We start from the raw sequence: 17,021 nt of genomic DNA on the forward strand, positions 1-17,021 counted from the left end.
GTGGTCAAGATGCATACAGACTTGGGAGTCCCCTTCGACTATAAACTGAGCTTCAACCCCCACATTGACAAGCTCATAGCAAAATTCTGTCAAATGCGCTGGACCACAAAACAACAACTACTCCACGTTAGGGATCTGGATGTGATTCATCGGTACATATACACCTCAGTATACTCTGGTATATTATATGCCTCGGAAATTTGGGGGTCCGGGGCCCCTACCAACATCAAGCCCATGTACTCTGCCGAATACTGGCTCCTTCGTTGGATCACGCAAAAACATTGTCGCCCACCTCAGTAAAAGACTGCGATGGCAATGTCACTTAATTTTGCCCGACTTTCAGATCCTGTATTGGAAAAACGCCTTGTTCTCACTGTCAAAATGACAACTGGGATGTGCTCGGAGCCAAGCATCTGGGAACTGTGCGGCTGGAGAATCCCTCTACCTGGACTGATGGGGTCAGCTCCTACGCTCACAGCCCACTATAACAGACTGGCGCTAAGTGACCACTTTCTCCCCAAGGAGATGCTCCCACAATCCATTCAATTGACAGCGACCTCTGTAGGTTTGCGATGGATCGGAGGTACCGAAGACAGATCCTTAAGAGCTTGACCTTTGCCAGGCAAAGTGCACATTGATAAGGGCACCATAATAATGTCCACTATATTGTAAATAATGTTCAAAGCACAATGTCTTTATGAATGTGTTGTGAATGAAGTCAAGAATAACTATGAATATAAATATAAAATAAATGTAAATATGAATGTATCTATGACTATCTTTATTAATACATTGAAAAAATTGTGTCAAAAGCATAATATTCTGTAAATAATCTGACACTGATTCTATTGTTGGCTCTGGGGAGATGAGCCGAACTTCGATGTGCCCCCCACCCCCCAAGGCTATTATCCACCAGCCAGTGTAAAACCCCTGGCATTGCTGCTGTGAAGGGTGTTATTGTATATACCACATTTGTATACAATAAAGATTTTATATATATATACATACTCAGATCAGATTTTTCCTTTCTTTTCTTACATCTATATCAAGTGTGCATGCTCCATTCTGTGATCACTTCCTACGTTTACCTTGTTCAGGATAGTAACATCAATCAGGATATATCTTCTGTTAGTGAGGGGATGAAGTAGATTTCATTAGTTTTTAATCCATTTGGGCTCTTCCATGTCCACTTTCTGTTCACCCTTTTCTTGAAGACAGTGTTCATTACTGACATTCTCGAGATTCTGTAAATTGCACGTCTCATTTCTTTCTCCAATTCCAAAATTTCCTATAGTTCCCTTTCTGCATTGTTTTGTCTCTTTCCAACCTTAGCATTCAAGTCCCCCATAATCATAGTGTAGTGGGTATTCTGCTCATCTAGAAGGCTCTCAATTTCGGTGTACATTTCTTCAACCTCTTCATCATCATGGCTCTTGACATTGGTGCATAAATCATTATAACCTTTAGCTTGTACCTCTTAGAAATCTTGCATAGTAGTCTTGATGTACTTTTGAATTCCAAAATGTTGTTTTTTATATCTTTATGGACCAGAAAGCCAACTCCACCTTCGCTTTCACTGTTTCCGTTGGTGTACAGCAGATTTCCACTTGATAAATTTATAAGTGATAAACTTGATAAACTTCAGCCAAACCAATAATATTCAAATTCACATTTTCTAATTCCTTTTCCAGCTCTAATATCCTGTCTTCACCAATGACCCAGCTTATGTTGTGTAACAGTCCAAGTTCAGTTTCCGTGCACGGCAGCCTGGTCATACCCAGAGATTCTTAGCAACCTCTGCTACCACTCTGATCCTCTCGCTGCCAGTAGAGGGGGAGTGAAAGCCACTGGGGACTGAGGGCCATTTGTTTTGTCGTGCTGTCATGTGCTGAAGGGTTTGGTCTTTTTCTCTTCACGCTGACCAGGCAACTTGAAGAGAACCACTGCACACCTTTGTTGCCACCTAAGTGACATAACAGGGCTTACCATTGCACTGCTCAGAAAACTTCATATCTGCCTGCATATTTACCCCCAGGTCCTTTTCATTCTCTACCACTGTCAGTGTAGTACCACAGAGTTGATACATTATTCTGGGGTTACTGCTTCTCATATTAGCATTAGTAGAGGCATTTGATGCAAGAAAGCAAGCTTATGCAGCATCAGCCAAAAAAAAAAAAAAAAAGTAAAATAAATAAATAAAAAATAACCACTTCCCCCTCTGTTCGTTCGAAATACCTGTCCAGCTGAGCCTTAAACTTATTTAGGCTATCAACTTCCACAACAAGGGATGGAAGTCTGTTCCACCTACCAACCACCTGCTGGCTAAAGGCAAATTTCCGCACATCTATCCTACATCTGTCTTTCCTCAATTTGAATTTATGCCCTCTCAGGTGATTATTCTCAGCAAGAGGAAGAATCCCATCAGCATTAAACATGCTCAAACCATTCAAGGCTTTGTACACCTCTATCAGATCACCTCGCTGGTGCCTAGTCTCCAGACACTGTAATTCGCAAAACTTAAGCCTTTCTTCGTAAGAGCACCCCTTTGTTCCATTCACTAATCTTGTTGCCCTTCTCTGTACTCGTTCCAGAAGCTCTACATCCTTCTTGAAATGAGGCCTCCAGGCCTGTATACAGTACTCTAGGTGTGGCCTGACCATTGCCTTATACAAGGGAATGATCACCTTATCTCTGCTAGAAAAATTCCTATATATCATTGACAATACACCATGAGCTACTCTTGCAGTCCGTCTGCACGGCTCAGAGAACTTCATATCTGCCTGCACAACCACCCCGAGGTACCTTTCATTCTCTACCACTGTCAGTGTAGTACAACAGATTTGATACGTTGCTCTGAGGTTGCTGTTTCCCATATGTAGTACTTTACATTTGTCAATGTTAAACTTCATTTGCCACCTCTCAGCCCATTTGCTAAACCTTTCCAGATCCTGTTGCAGTAGCATAGTGTCAGTAGTGTCCTTGACAACCCTGTCAACCTTCGTATCGTCTGCAAACTTGGACATTAAGCTTGATATACCATCATCAATATCATTTATAAATACAGAAAACAATAAAGGACCCAATACTGAACCCTGACGGACTCCACTAATAACATTAGTCCACGATGAGCAGTGTCCATTGATTACCACTCCCTGTCTTCTCCCCCTCAACCACCCCTTATCCAAAGCAGTAGTTTGCCTCCAATGCCACACTGCTCCAATTTGTGCAGCAGTCTTCCATGTGCAACAGTATCAAAAGCCTTTCTAAGATCCAAGTATATAATATCAAAGTTATTCCCTGCATCCAGTTCTTTTGTGACTGCATCATAGTATCCAATCAAATTGGTCAGGCAAGATTTCCCCTTAACAAAACCATGCTGTGTCCGAGCTATAACTGAAGTCTTGTCTAGATGATCCTGCAGTGCTTCTTTCACCAGTGCCTCCATTAATTTTCCGGGAACAGAAGTTAAACTCACAGGTCTATAATTACTTGTGTCAGCCTTTGATCCTCCCTTGTGAATTGGGGTCACATTTGCACATCTCCAGTCCATGGGTACCTCCCCTGAGTCCAAGGAAGCTCTCATAATTATGGCTAAGGGTTTGCTTACTTCCTTTGCTGCCTCCTTTAATATAACTGGATAGATCCCATCCACCCCAGGTGCCTTTCTTGTGTTTATCTTCAACAATTTCTCCTCCACTTTACTCTCAGTTATTACAAGATTCTCTAGCTTACTGCTAGAGTTGAATACACCTCTGGCATTCCCCTTGCTGAATAACTCCTCATGTGTGAATGTCGATGCAAAATATTCATTTAGTTTGTTAGCTACCTGAGCAGGGTCATCAACAGTTGACCCATCGATATCAAGTGGACCAATCTAATTCATCCCCTTTCTTCTAGAGTTTACATAAGTAAAGAACTCTTTGCTGTTTTTCTTCGCATCCCTTGCCAAGGATCTCTCATAATCTGCCTTCGTCTGCCTAACCTCCTTTGTAACTTGGTTACAGATCAACTTGTATCTATCATAGGCTTCTGTGTCACGTGATAATTTGTATGTATCCCATGCCTTTTTCTTCTCTGCCATATGCCTCATTAGTTCATCTGACATCCATTTAGGCCTAAACCTTGAACAATATTTCTTAGTTGGTATGCAAAGCCTAGTAGCTTCCAAGATAAGTTCTTTGAATGCTTCCCATTTTGAATTTGCTGTTGGTAACATCATCAGTTGGTCCCACTGTATAGAATTTAAATACTGTCTCAGTCCATCGTAGTCGCCTTTACGAAAGCAATACCCCTTTCCTTTACCCCTAATGGTAGTTACCTGTTTGAGTAAATCCCACTTCAGAACACTGTGATCACTGCCACCTAGTGGTTCATTTATCTGCAGATTCTTAATGCATGAAGAATCACTACTGATAATCAAATCAAGAGTATTACTCCCTCTAGTTGCCTCCCGAACATGCTGATTTAGAAAACAATCATCCAATAAATCCACAAAGGCCTTGCTAGTGTGTGAGTGACCAGCCCCCAAATTCCAGTCAATATCTGGGAAATTAAAATCCCCCATTATAAGACTCTCTGATTTACTGGCCCACTCTATTTCTCTGTACAGTTTCTTATTATACTCATCAGAGTCATTAGGCCTATAGCACACTCCTACTCTCAATTTTGATCTCCCAATGCTTTTGTCACACCAAACTGACTCGACACTGCACTGTCCAGTGATGTCGACTGGCTTCACTTCCTTGGATTTTATGTGTTTCTTAACTAATAGCATTACCCCTCCTCCCTTCCTATCCTGTCTATCCTTTCTGTAGACATTGTACTCCCCAACTTCCAGTTCTGCATTCCTTATATCTGTGTGACGCCACGTCTCTGAAATCCCAACAGTATCTGCCTTTGATGTTTTGAGCAGTACCTCAAATTCATCAAATTTATTTACTAAACTCCTAGCATTGGTGTACACGCAAGTATACATGCACCTGCTCTTCCTCTTAGCCACCCTAACACAACCCATGTGTTCACTTGTATCCCCATGATTCCCAGCAGTCTCTGAAATATCCTGCATCTTATTTTCCAGGCTGCTGCTCATTCCAATAGAAGCAGTGCAAGAATCACTTTCTCCTCTGCCAGTGGCTACTGTTAATCTATTAGTCCTTGTATCCCCCCAATCTACCAGTTTTCTGACCCACCTAACACTGCCTCGATATGTAGTACTTTACATTTGTCAATGTTAAACTTCTTTTGTTCCAGCAGCATACTGTCATTAGTGTCATTAAGAACTCTGCCAACCTTCGTATCGTCTGCAAACTTGGACATTAAGCCTGATATACCATCATCAATATAATTTATAAATAGAGAAAACAACAATGGACCCAACACTGAACCCTGAGGGACTCCACTAATAACATTAGTCCACGAAGAGCAGTGTCCATTGATTACCACTCTGTCTTCTGCCACTCAACCATCCATTTATCCATAGTAGCAATTTGCCATCAATGCCACACTGCTCCAATTTGTGCAGCAGTCTTCCATGTGCAACAGTATCAAAAGACTTTCTAAGATCCATATATATGATATCAAAGGTATTCCCTGCATCCAGTTGCTTTGTGACCACATCATAGTATCCAATCAAATTGGTCAGACAAGACTTCCCCTTAACAAAGCCATGCTGTGTCCGAGCTATAACTGAAGTCTTGTCTAGATAATCCTGAAGTGCTTCTTTAACCAGTGCCTCCATTAATTTTCCTGGAACAGAAGTTAAACTAACAGGTCCATAATTACTTGTGTCACCCTTTGATCCTCCTTTGTGAATTGGGGTTACATTTGCACATCTCCATTCCATGGGTACCTTCCCTGAATCCAAGGATGCTCTCATAATTATGGCAAAGGGTTTGCTTACTTCCTTTGCTGGCTCCTTTAATATAACTGGATAGATCCCATCCACCCCAGGTGCCTTTCTTATGTTTATCTTCAACAATTTCTCCTCCACTTTCCTCTCAGTTATTACAAAATCGTCAAGCTCACTGCCAGAGATTAGTTCACCTCTGTCATTCCCCTCCCTGAATAACTCCTTGTTTGAATGTAGATGCAAAATACTCATTTAGTTTGTTAGCCACCTGAGCAGGATCATCAACAGTTGAACCATCAATATCCAGTGGACCAATCTGACTCATCTCCTTCCTTCTAGAGTTTACATAAGTAAAGAACTCTTTGCTGTTTTTCTTTGCAACCTTTGCCAAAGATTTCTCATAATCTGCCTTTGCTTGCCTAACTTCCTTTGTTACTTGGTTACAGCCTAGCTTATGTATCCCATGCATTTTTATTCTCTGCCACATGTCTCATTAGTTCAGCTGACATCTATTTACGCCTAAACCTTGAACAATATTTCTTAGTTAGTATGTAAAGCCTAGTAGCTTCCAGGATTAATTCTTTGAATGCTTCCCATTTTGAATTTGATGTTAGTAACATCATCAGCTGGCCTAACCATATAGAATTTAAATACTGTCTCAGACCTCTGTAGTCGCCTTTACGAAAGCAAAAACCCTTCCCTTTACCGTTGATGGTAGTTACCTCTTTCAGTAAATCCCACTTCAGCACACTGTGATCACTGCCACTTAGTGTTTCCTTTATCTGCAGATTCTTAACGCATGACGAATCACTTAATGCATGACAAATTCCAGTCAATATCCGGGAAATTAAAATTCCCCATTATAAGACTCTCTGATTTACTGGGCCACTATTTCCCTGTGCAGTTTTTTATTATAGTCATCAGAGTCATTAGGCCTATAACACACTCCTACTCTCAATTTTGATTTCCCAGTGCTTATGTCACACCAAACTGACTCGACACTGCACTGTCCAGCGATGTCGAGTGGCTGTACCTCCTTGGGTTTTGTGTTTCTTAACTAATAGCATAACCCCCTCCTCCCTTCCTATACACATTGTACTCTCCAAATCCCAGTTCTGCATTCCTTATATCTGTGTGACACCACGTCTCTGATATCCCAACAATATCAGCCTTTGATGTTTTGACCAACACCTCAATTTCATTAAATTTATTTTCCAGACTCTAGCATTGGTGTACATGCAAGTATACATGCACCTGTTCCTATTCCTACCTACCCTAACACAACTCATGCGTTTACCTGTACCACAATGAGTTCCAGCCGTCTCTAAAATCCCCTGCATCTTGTTTTCCAGGCTGCTGCTCATTCCAGTAGAAGCAGTGCACGAACCACTTTCACCTCTGCCAGCGGCTACTGTTAATCTATTAGTCCTCGTACCCCCCAATCTAGTTTTCTGTTCCACATAACACTGCCTCGATAGCATCAGAAAATATTCTTGTCCCCTTCCTTTTTAAGTGTATCCCATCCCTGTAGAAGCAGTCTCTTGTTAACAAGCAGAGACCAGGCTGAAAAAAATTTTACTCCTTGAGCCTTGCACAATCTCTCCAGGACCAAATTGATCGACAAGGCTCTCATCATATACTCCCTCACATCGTGTCTGGGCAGAATTTCAGACACTTTCAAATTCAACCCTAATTCATGGCTTTTTTTCAACAGTGACCCGTAGTTTAATAATTCCGCCAGTCTCCTGCTCTTAATATCATTAGTCCCAACGTACACAACAATATCACCTTTTGTGCCCTTAAAAGATATCTGCTCTACGTCATCAACCTTTGCTCCTGGCAGACATACCCTGGTCTTGTTCCACCTATCATTTTTACACAATATGTTCCCCATTTCCCTGACAGTAAAGTCACCGACAACAATTAGTTCCTGTGGGAACAGTGCATTCTGCCTTGGGGGTTGCTGCTGTGTTGCCTGATGTTCAAGTGCAAGCTCTGGCGTTGGTGTGGGCAGCTGAGAGCTTGATGGGCCCCTCAATTTAGATCCTTTGAGGGCATCCACCCTGTCCTTCAAGCTCTCATATAGGCCCATAGCAACGCTGAGTTGTCACCTGATTTCCTCACACTCCTTACATCGTGCTCACACAAAGACATTCCCCTTGGCAATATCATGTCCCGTACCTGATTGCTCCACAAACATCAAGCAAGCAGTTCATTTTAAAAGGCTGGGATTCAGAGTGTAACTGCCCCCCCCTCAGTTTTCACTTGAGCTACAGTGCTCCCATTAGCTTGAGCCCTTTGTTTTGCTGCTGTGGTCTAAGTCTTAGTGTGTACAGAGAAGGGCAACAAGATTGAGGGGAATGAAGGGATCCTCTTGCCAAGAGAAGTTTAAATTCTGCAAATTGCAGTGGCTGGAGACTAGGCACCTGCACGGTGATCTGATTGAGGTGTATAAGGCCTTGAATGGGTTGCGCACGCTGAATTCTGATGGGATCCTTCCACTTGTTCAGATTACAAACCTAAGGGGGGCATAAATTCAAATTAAGAAAAGACAGATGTAGAATAGGTGTGCGGAAATTTGCCTTTAGCCAGCGGATGGTTAATTGCTGGAACAAACTTCCATCTGTCGTTGTGGAAGTTGATAGGTTAAATAAATTTAAGGAAGAACTGGACAGGCATGGAGGATAAGTCATTATTTAGTTTTAAAAAAGTACAGTTTAATTGATAATGAAGTTTAACAAGATTAATAAATTTTACTGATTAATCGATAATACTATATACTATACTAAGCTAACGCTATCTAGTATGGGATATAACGTATTGTATAACAATGGTGGCAAGTTAAGAATGGTGAATCTACAGACACAAAGTGTTAAGGCTCCGAGTGCCAAGCGAGTGATTATAGCGATTTCTGAGTGATTTCCAAGTGTTTTTCGTATAGAGCGGCAGATACTTATAGTATTATTTTTCATTTTTTACAGAGTTATTTAATTTTGCTATTCTAAAGTAAAGAAGCTAGCGTACCTAACAGAAAGGAAAGACACCTTTCTTTTTGTGCATAGGACTAACAAATAACCTTACTTTATCGCTTGGTCACTGGTACCACCGCTCCTGCCTCCACGTGGCAGGGCTGGAAACCTGGGAGAAGAAAGACACCCTCCCAGGGCAAAAAGGAGCAACGATGGACAAAAATAAACAGTCCTTGTGTGGATCTTATGATTGAAAACTAGACGAGCATAATCCAGATCATGACGACACAAATGTATCCCATGCTAAGAGACAAAAAAAAGAAGGAACGGATAAGATGACTCCTCTCTTTCTAATACTACACTCCTCCACAGACCAACCATTGAGTAAGCTGTCCCCATTTTTGATACAGAAATGTCTCAAAAATGTGGCTGGCCCTCCAAAAATGGTTCGGAGATTTATTAATCGAAATGACCAAACATAGACATGCTGAGAGGCTATTGAATGTATCTACTTTTGGTGGAATTCCCACGAAGGTTACCCCACATGCCACCTTAAACTCCTCTAAAGGGGTAAAATCAGAGTGGGATCTATTAAACGTATCAGAGGATGAGCTTGTGCATGAACTAAGAGACCAAAACGTGGTACAAGCCAAAAGAATTGTTATTAAAAGAGATGGAGAGCCTGCCCCCACACGGACGGTGATACTAACATTAAAAACACCAAATCTACCTACTTTTATTAAAGCTGGTTATCTTAGATGCCAAGTAAGACCATACATTCCAAATCCAGTCCAGTGCTTTAAGTGCCAAAAATTTGGTCGTTCCCATGCTGTCTGCAGAGGTGTAGCCACTTGTGCTAACTGCGGATCAAAAGAGCATACACCCACAAACTGTAACACTGAAATGCAAGTTTGTCCTAACTGCCATGGTAACCACTCTGCCTTCTCTAAGGAATTCCTCAATGGAAAAGAGACAAGAATATTCAAAAATATAAGATTGAGCACAAAGTATCCTATCAAGAAGTTAAAAAACATTTTGCAGTACCTGCTAAGTCACCACCTACATATGCTTCAGTTACCCAACGGCTACGCTCAGTAGAAACTGACTGACTGCTCAGTCCCTCCAAATATCTCAATATCTGGTTGGGCTAAATCACTCCTCTCCTCATCAAAGGAAAAACCTATTCCGAAATATGCTACTCAAGAAGCAAATACTCCTGTAACAATACCTCCGGATAAGAAGCCTAATGAGCAATCAAATGAACGAGCCAAGACCCCTGAAAGAAGCAAAGCTACTAAATTTATATCCGATACGATGGATATTGATGAAAAGATAGATGAAGATGATTCAATTCTTGAGATTCATCCAGAGGATGACATTGACACGGGTAGGCCAATCTTCCCAGAAAAAGAGAAAAAGTAGACAAGCGCAAACAAAAAAATCCGCCATAAGAAACCAAACAATGCACACAGTGATTCGATGGAATTGTCGCGGATTTTGTGCTAATTTAGATGACCTCTACGATCTCCTAAGTGAATATAAGCCTGTCACAGCATGCAAACAAGAAACAAACATGACAAATGCAATATCTGTAACAATCAAACACTTCACCATGTATAGAAAAGATAGAAACTGCTCTAATGCAACACACAGGAGTAGCGCTGTTAGTAAACTCTTCAATTCCCTCCAGACCTGTTCCCTTGCAAACACCGTTGGAGGCAATTGCAGCCCGTATTACCATTGGCATAACGATAACATTAGTCTCATTATATCTGTTACCAAACCACGCTTTCACCCTTGCTGATTTAGATGACCTAATAGGACAAATACCTGCTCCTTTCTGTATTCTGGGTGACTGGAATGGCCATAACTCCCTATGGGGTACTCAGTAACTTGACTGCAGAGGACAGATAATTGAAAAATTCTTGGATAAACACAATCTAACTATTTTAAACACCGGTGATCACACATATGTTCATGTACCATCTGGTTCAAGCTCTGCCATTGATCTAATAATATGTTCTCCAATATTTCCTCTCATAGACTGGACAGTTACTGACAATCTTCTTGGTAGTGATCACTTTCCGATCATCTGTAATTTCTGTACAAGTTCTCTTCCTCTGAATAGCATTAGAACAATTTGGAAATTTGACAAGGCCAACTGGACTAAATATCAAGAAATAGCTCATTTAGATTCCACTATCATTGCAACTGACAAGATTGATTCTGCAGTAAGCTATATTGCACAACAAATAATGATAGCAGCTGAATCTGTTATCCTGAAATCATCATTTAAAATCCAACTCCATCCAAAAATGTGGTGGAATGAAGCATGTATCATTGTTAAAAGAGAAATAAATAAATACTGGAATCAGTTTAGAAAACTTCCAACCACAGCCAACGTCCTACAGTTTAAAAGAGCAAGGGCTAAGGCTCGTCATGTAAGACGAATGAGTAAAAAAGAAGCATGGGCACACTATGCTGCTACAATAAACAGATTCACAGATACTGCTACAGTCTGGAAAAAAACATATCAATGGCAAAAACTTACTTGCTACTTCTCCGATTCTATCTCTGAAAGGAAAGGAAATTTCTGAACCTGTGGAACTTGCTAATGCATTCGGCTCGTCTTCTGAATTACTCTCAGCTGTTTCTGCCTATGAAACCAGCCTTTCAGACACTAAAATGCAGTACAGAAAAGTATAAACTGAATTTTAATACCGCTCTCCAATCTGCCATTGACCATGACTGAATTGCTTAATGCGCTCACAAAAGTGAAAAACAGTGCACCAGGTCCTGATGGAATTTATTACGCAATGATTTCCCATTTGAGTGAAAGATCATTAAGTGCTCTCTTACTACTGTATAATAGAATTTTCTTAGAGGAATATTACTCCACCAGCTGGTGCCATTCCTATGTGCTAGCCTTCCCGAAACCAGGAAAAGACCACACAGATCCAACAAACTATCGACCTATCTCTCTCTCTCTCTAACAAGTTGCTTGGGAAAAACAATGGAAAAAATACTTAACACTCGGCTAACGTGGTATTTGGAGAATCGAAACATTCTGAGTCCAAGCCAGTATGGTTTTCGCAGAAGTAGATCGACGCTTGATCTCATTATCAAAGCGGAAGCAAATATTCGGAACGCCTTTCTAAGAAATGAACACTTTGTTATGATATGCGTTGACATCGAGAAAGCATTTGATACAACTTGGCGTTATGGGATTCTTCGGGACTTACGTAAATCTGGTTTTCAAGGTCATCTCCCGAAATTTATTCAGAACTTCCTATCTAACAGATCTTTCCAAGTCCTCTTCCACTCGTCACTTTCTGGAACATATGTACAAGAAGAGGGAGTTTCTCAGTGCTGAGTGCAACACTTTTTGCCATCAGGATCAATTCTATAACCAATTGTATACCTAACACAGTTGATGCATACCTGTATGCTGATGACCTTGCCATCTCATGTCATTCTCAAAATATGCGACTTATTGAGAGACAACTACAAGGCACCATTAATAGAATAGTCTCTTGAGCCAAAAACAATGGCTACAGAATTTCTAAATCGAAAACAACTGCAGTACACTTCTGTCGTAAACGTACATTGCATCCTGATCCAAACCTTCAGTTAGACTCTCATTGTATTACATTTCAACCAAGTACTCGTTTTCTTAGTATAATAATTGATAAAAAACTAAACTTCCTTGAACATATAAAATATATTCGTACCAGCTGTCTTAAGAAACTAAATATTCTCAGAGTAATCTCCTCTATGTCCTGAGTTGCAGATTGGTACATGTTGCTACATTTATACCGCTCAATAATTAGATCCTGCTTAGACTATGCATCTCCTGCATACGCCTCAGCCAGGCCAAGTGTACTGAAATGGCTTGATCCCATTCATCATAGTGCACTTGGAATAGCACTGGGTGCCTTTCGTACACTCCCACTTTAAGTCTATATATGAAAGCCAATGAACCACCGCTAAAATCAGCAACTTTCCACTTCACCCGATATGGCAATATCTCTTCAGACCAAAATGGGAAAACCTCTATCAAACTAAATCACGTCTCAATAAACCATCTGGCATTAGGCTTCAAGCTCTAAACACTAGCTAGGGACTCAACATGAATAATATAATGCAGGATACTAGTAGGGAAATCCAGCCATGGCAAATACCCACGATACATATTGAAAAATACTATCAGAAATGGGGAAAGAATAATCTTCCAAATATTAACATCAGACAATTACATCTGGCCCACTCCACTCAGTTTAGGAGTTACGTGCAGCTATATACAGATGGATCCAGGACTGCCAATAAAGTTGGTACAGCTGTAGTCCTTCCGGACGATATCATCGCCAAACAGCTCCCCTCAGAATGTAGTAATTATACTGCTGAGTTGTATGGTATTTTACTAGCCCTGGAGAAAATAAAAGAAGCCTCATATATCAATCCATAATATATACTGATTCATTAAGTGCCGTGAATTGTATGCAATGTAAACGCCCCAACAGTCATCCTCTGGTACAGCAAATCTGGACTCAGCTAATGGCAATTCATGCACGTGGTCACCACATAATTTTTTGTTGGATTCCTGGACACTCTGGAATCCCAGGAAACGAACAGGCAGATTTAGCTGCCAAAAATGCTTCAAATCCTATCTCTTCCAATTTCAGGACACCTTATGCTATCTCTTCCAATTTCAGGACACCTTATGTTGACTATAAATGCATTATACAGCAGACCTCTAAAGAACAGTGGAAACGTATATGGGGAAAAAGAAACAAATAATAAACTTTTTGAAATAAAGAAAGAACCCAAACAGTGGCGATCCAGTCTGAGAGGTCACACATACCTCACCCACAGTTATTTATTAAGAAAGGAAGATGCCTCACAATGCAGTAACTGTTCATGTCCACTCACTGTAAAGCATATTGTTATTGAATGCCCACTATATCTAAGAGAACGAAAAACTGCTTTCTGCTTACTTTTCAAAAATTGCAATCAATTAACGCTACATAATGTTCTAGAAGATCGTCAGGATATGGATGACGGTTTTGTTTTCCTAAAATCGATTGATAAATATCATCTTGTTTGAATTTTTATCAGAATCGGCACCAACAACAAAGATATACTAGTCAGAAATCAGTGCATTATAGCCACAGTTGCTGATGCACCAACAAACCTAACAACAATAACTAAGTATTAATTAACTTCCAAAATCTCGCTACCTAAATTCAGAATAAATTGAGAATCTTGACTAGGTCTATAAGCTACATATAGAAAATAATTTAATATAACAATTAAGTCAAAGCACCTAAATATAGCTAAAAACTAGCATTCACTGGAGCTGTGAAACTTGTAAAACACGTGGATTGGATACCCTTACCGATACTAAGTAATAACTTACAAAATCTCTATAGAAGTTAAAAATTTAAACTAAGTATCATAACTAGGAATATAAAGCTACTCTAGAAAATAAATTAATATGGCAATTTAAGTCAATAAAACAGCAAAAGTTAAAAAAAAAAAAAAACTTTTCTCTTCCTGGAGCCAAAAAAACTTCGCCTGCACAAGGCCACTCCTGATTAGATGATCCCCATTTCTTTAGTCTTTAAAGAATAACATTCAACATGATGTTTCAGCCATCTCTACAGACTCTGCAGGTGCATGTGAACAGTGTTATTCCTCACCTGCTTAAAGTTAATAGCAATTTCTGTAGCTGTATTTCATATTACAATGAGACATTGCCATCTGGTGAAGAAAACTGGAACTTTTTTGTTTTTCAATAAAACCCTATCAAATATTATGCCTTTATAAAAAGTTTTGTTTTCTCTATGAGGCCTTGCTTTTATTTTTTATTTTAAAAATAGATAAGGACTTTATAACCACCTTTAATATGGTGCTTTAGAGGGGGATTCCCCATTACAATAATTTTAGAAATGTTCTTGAATTATACTGAGAACAGTGTTCAAAACCCAGTATTTCATTATTTTTACATTGCCATGCTTGTTCAATTATAATTTGTGAATGTTTTTAATTGATCAAATATTTGTTTTATTTTTATGAAGTTATAATTTAAAAAAACATAAAAGCCCATTCTGAAGTGAATAGAAAATAGACATTCTGTAATCCTGCTATATATTAAAACACTTGATTGTACTATATGCTTATAACATATATTTTAAAGCATTATTTTAGGGGATTGTAGTGTATCATACTCAAACATTCCAGGCATACTGTGTACTTTTTATGTTGAGCTTATTTTGCTGTTTGTTCTAACTATTTTAAATGCTTGTCTACTTGAATAAAAAAAGGTTATTTTTCATTTGTGATATTTTTGTTTATTTATTTTATTTTATTCTTTTAAGTCTTATGACAAGCCTGGATTCCATACGGGGACACCACCACCATTCAATATTCCTGGAAGCCAGACTGCGGGACCTTTAGGTGCCTCTTCTGCACCATACGCAGCACAATTCATTCCTGTTCTTGCACATGGCCAACATCACAATACTCTGCTGCATCATCATTTGCAGCAGGATTCTTCTCAAACTGGAGGTAATCCAACTGGTGGTCAAAGAGGACCTCAAGCACTTGGACAACAAAAGGGAGCCAACAAGCAAAACTTCTCCTACTGGGGCAGCAATTAGAAATTAGTATGTTCTAAGCAGTTTCACAGTGTTCGCTTTCTTATGGTAAGGAGTGTGTTCATAGTAGATGGAGAGATCAAGATGAAGTACTTTGTGTATAATGGTGTATTGGTCCTTATGTCAGGACTTTGTCCGTGGATTAATTTGCTTCTTACACAAGAAATGTATATGCCAAAATATGGCGTTTGTTGCCTCTGTCTAAAAGCCCTCTGTCATGTAGTAGTTTTTAACCCTATAAATGGGTATTTTTCAGACATTTAGATTACTTTGTGTTTACATCAAAGAAAAAAAAACAAAAAAAACAAAAAAAAAAAACTTGCACAGTGAAGGTATTAAAGTTCTGATGAAAAAATAAACGGGGTTCGAATTGTAGTCAGTGTACCTTATTTATTAAGGAAGTTTAAGACTAATTTTTTACCGCCTTCAGCTGCCTTTGTAATTACTAGGGGCTTGTTTATGAAGCAAAGTATAAATAGGTATATTTATGGTGGCTCTGTATTTCTTTATTTCATACATGATGCACAATTGTGTCATTCTGTCTGAGTATTGCCACCTCAGCGATTTTTAATCAACTTTGATTTGTTCATGCTTTAATTGCTCTAGTTTGTCTGTAGATGTGTAAATGACTTAATATTAATAAGAGCTCATTCTCTCAAATGCAGATGAATGAATGAATGCTGTGTCAAAAATAAGCTGTTTACTCACAAAATAAAAATTGCAAAAAAAAGAAGAAAAAAAAAAAAGAAAAAGGAAAATGTTATTGCATCTGCTGTAGCAGCAGACCTTTCCATATACAGATTTGTGCTGTAAAATTGCATTTGTCTTAATGGCCTTGTACAGTTATAGATTCGTCATTCTCACCATTAGCATATCTTGTCAAATGTTAATAGATAGAAGTACAACCTTCTTCCACCTCACAATGCTTCTCCTCCATAATTCTTAAGTTTGATGCACTCACAGAGACCCTCTCTGCTTAGTACTCTTTCTATCTTTTCTCTTTATCTCATGATGTTCTGTGATTTTTCAGTGGTTGCTGTGTATATATATTCCAAAGATGGTATTTGCAACCCCAGTGTATGTGTGGGGAATGCCTTTATATTAGATTTTGATTGTATTCAGTATGTTACTACATGAACTGACTTTGTGGTTGAATCAGCAAGAAAGTAAACTTGGTATGATGTTTATCTGTGTCAGTTTGGTGATTTTTTCTTTTCTTTATTTTTTTACACAACATATATATCTAACATACATACTAGAGGAACATTGTGAGTTTTGGTGTATTATTCATTCTTCTTGGAAGTAATGCAGATCATTATATGATCATCTTTGTATACATGGTTATATCTGTGGGAAAGAAAATCTGAATCCAAAAGAAAAATGAAATATCTCAAATGTTTATGGACATTCTGAAAATGTCCAATGGATCAGGAATGCTATTCATGAATAGTGAATATACTTGTAGTTTCATGTTTTATTAACTTAAAGTTTTGTGGGTGTTATTTTTGAAATTGCCTTTGTACTCCCCACAGGTAAGGACTAATAACA

General features: G+C 39.2%; 1 protein-coding gene across 6 annotated transcripts in view; it reads left to right on the top strand.

Moving 5' to 3' along the window:
- The window catches only part of lig (ubiquitin-associated protein-like lingerer), a 574,370-nt gene extending 557,712 nt beyond the window's left edge, over window positions 1–16,658 (top strand). For all 6 annotated transcript variants that reach the window (XM_090377982.1, XM_090377983.1, XM_090377981.1 and 3 more), the window contains one exon: window positions 15,195–16,658. In XM_090377982.1, coding sequence (XP_090234108.1) covers window positions 15,195–15,476 — 282 coding nt within the window. In that variant the 3' untranslated portion in view covers window positions 15,477–16,658. The remainder of the gene's footprint in view (window positions 1–15,194) is intronic.
- Window positions 16,659–17,021: the final 363 nt, after the last annotated feature.

The sequence above is a fragment of the Mastigoproctus giganteus genome, chromosome 7, assembly GCF_048544385.1.
Source record: "Mastigoproctus giganteus isolate SK-2022 chromosome 7, ASM4854438v1, whole genome shotgun sequence".
In the NCBI taxonomy this organism is placed as follows: Eukaryota; Metazoa; Arthropoda; class Arachnida; order Uropygi; family Thelyphonidae; genus Mastigoproctus; species Mastigoproctus giganteus.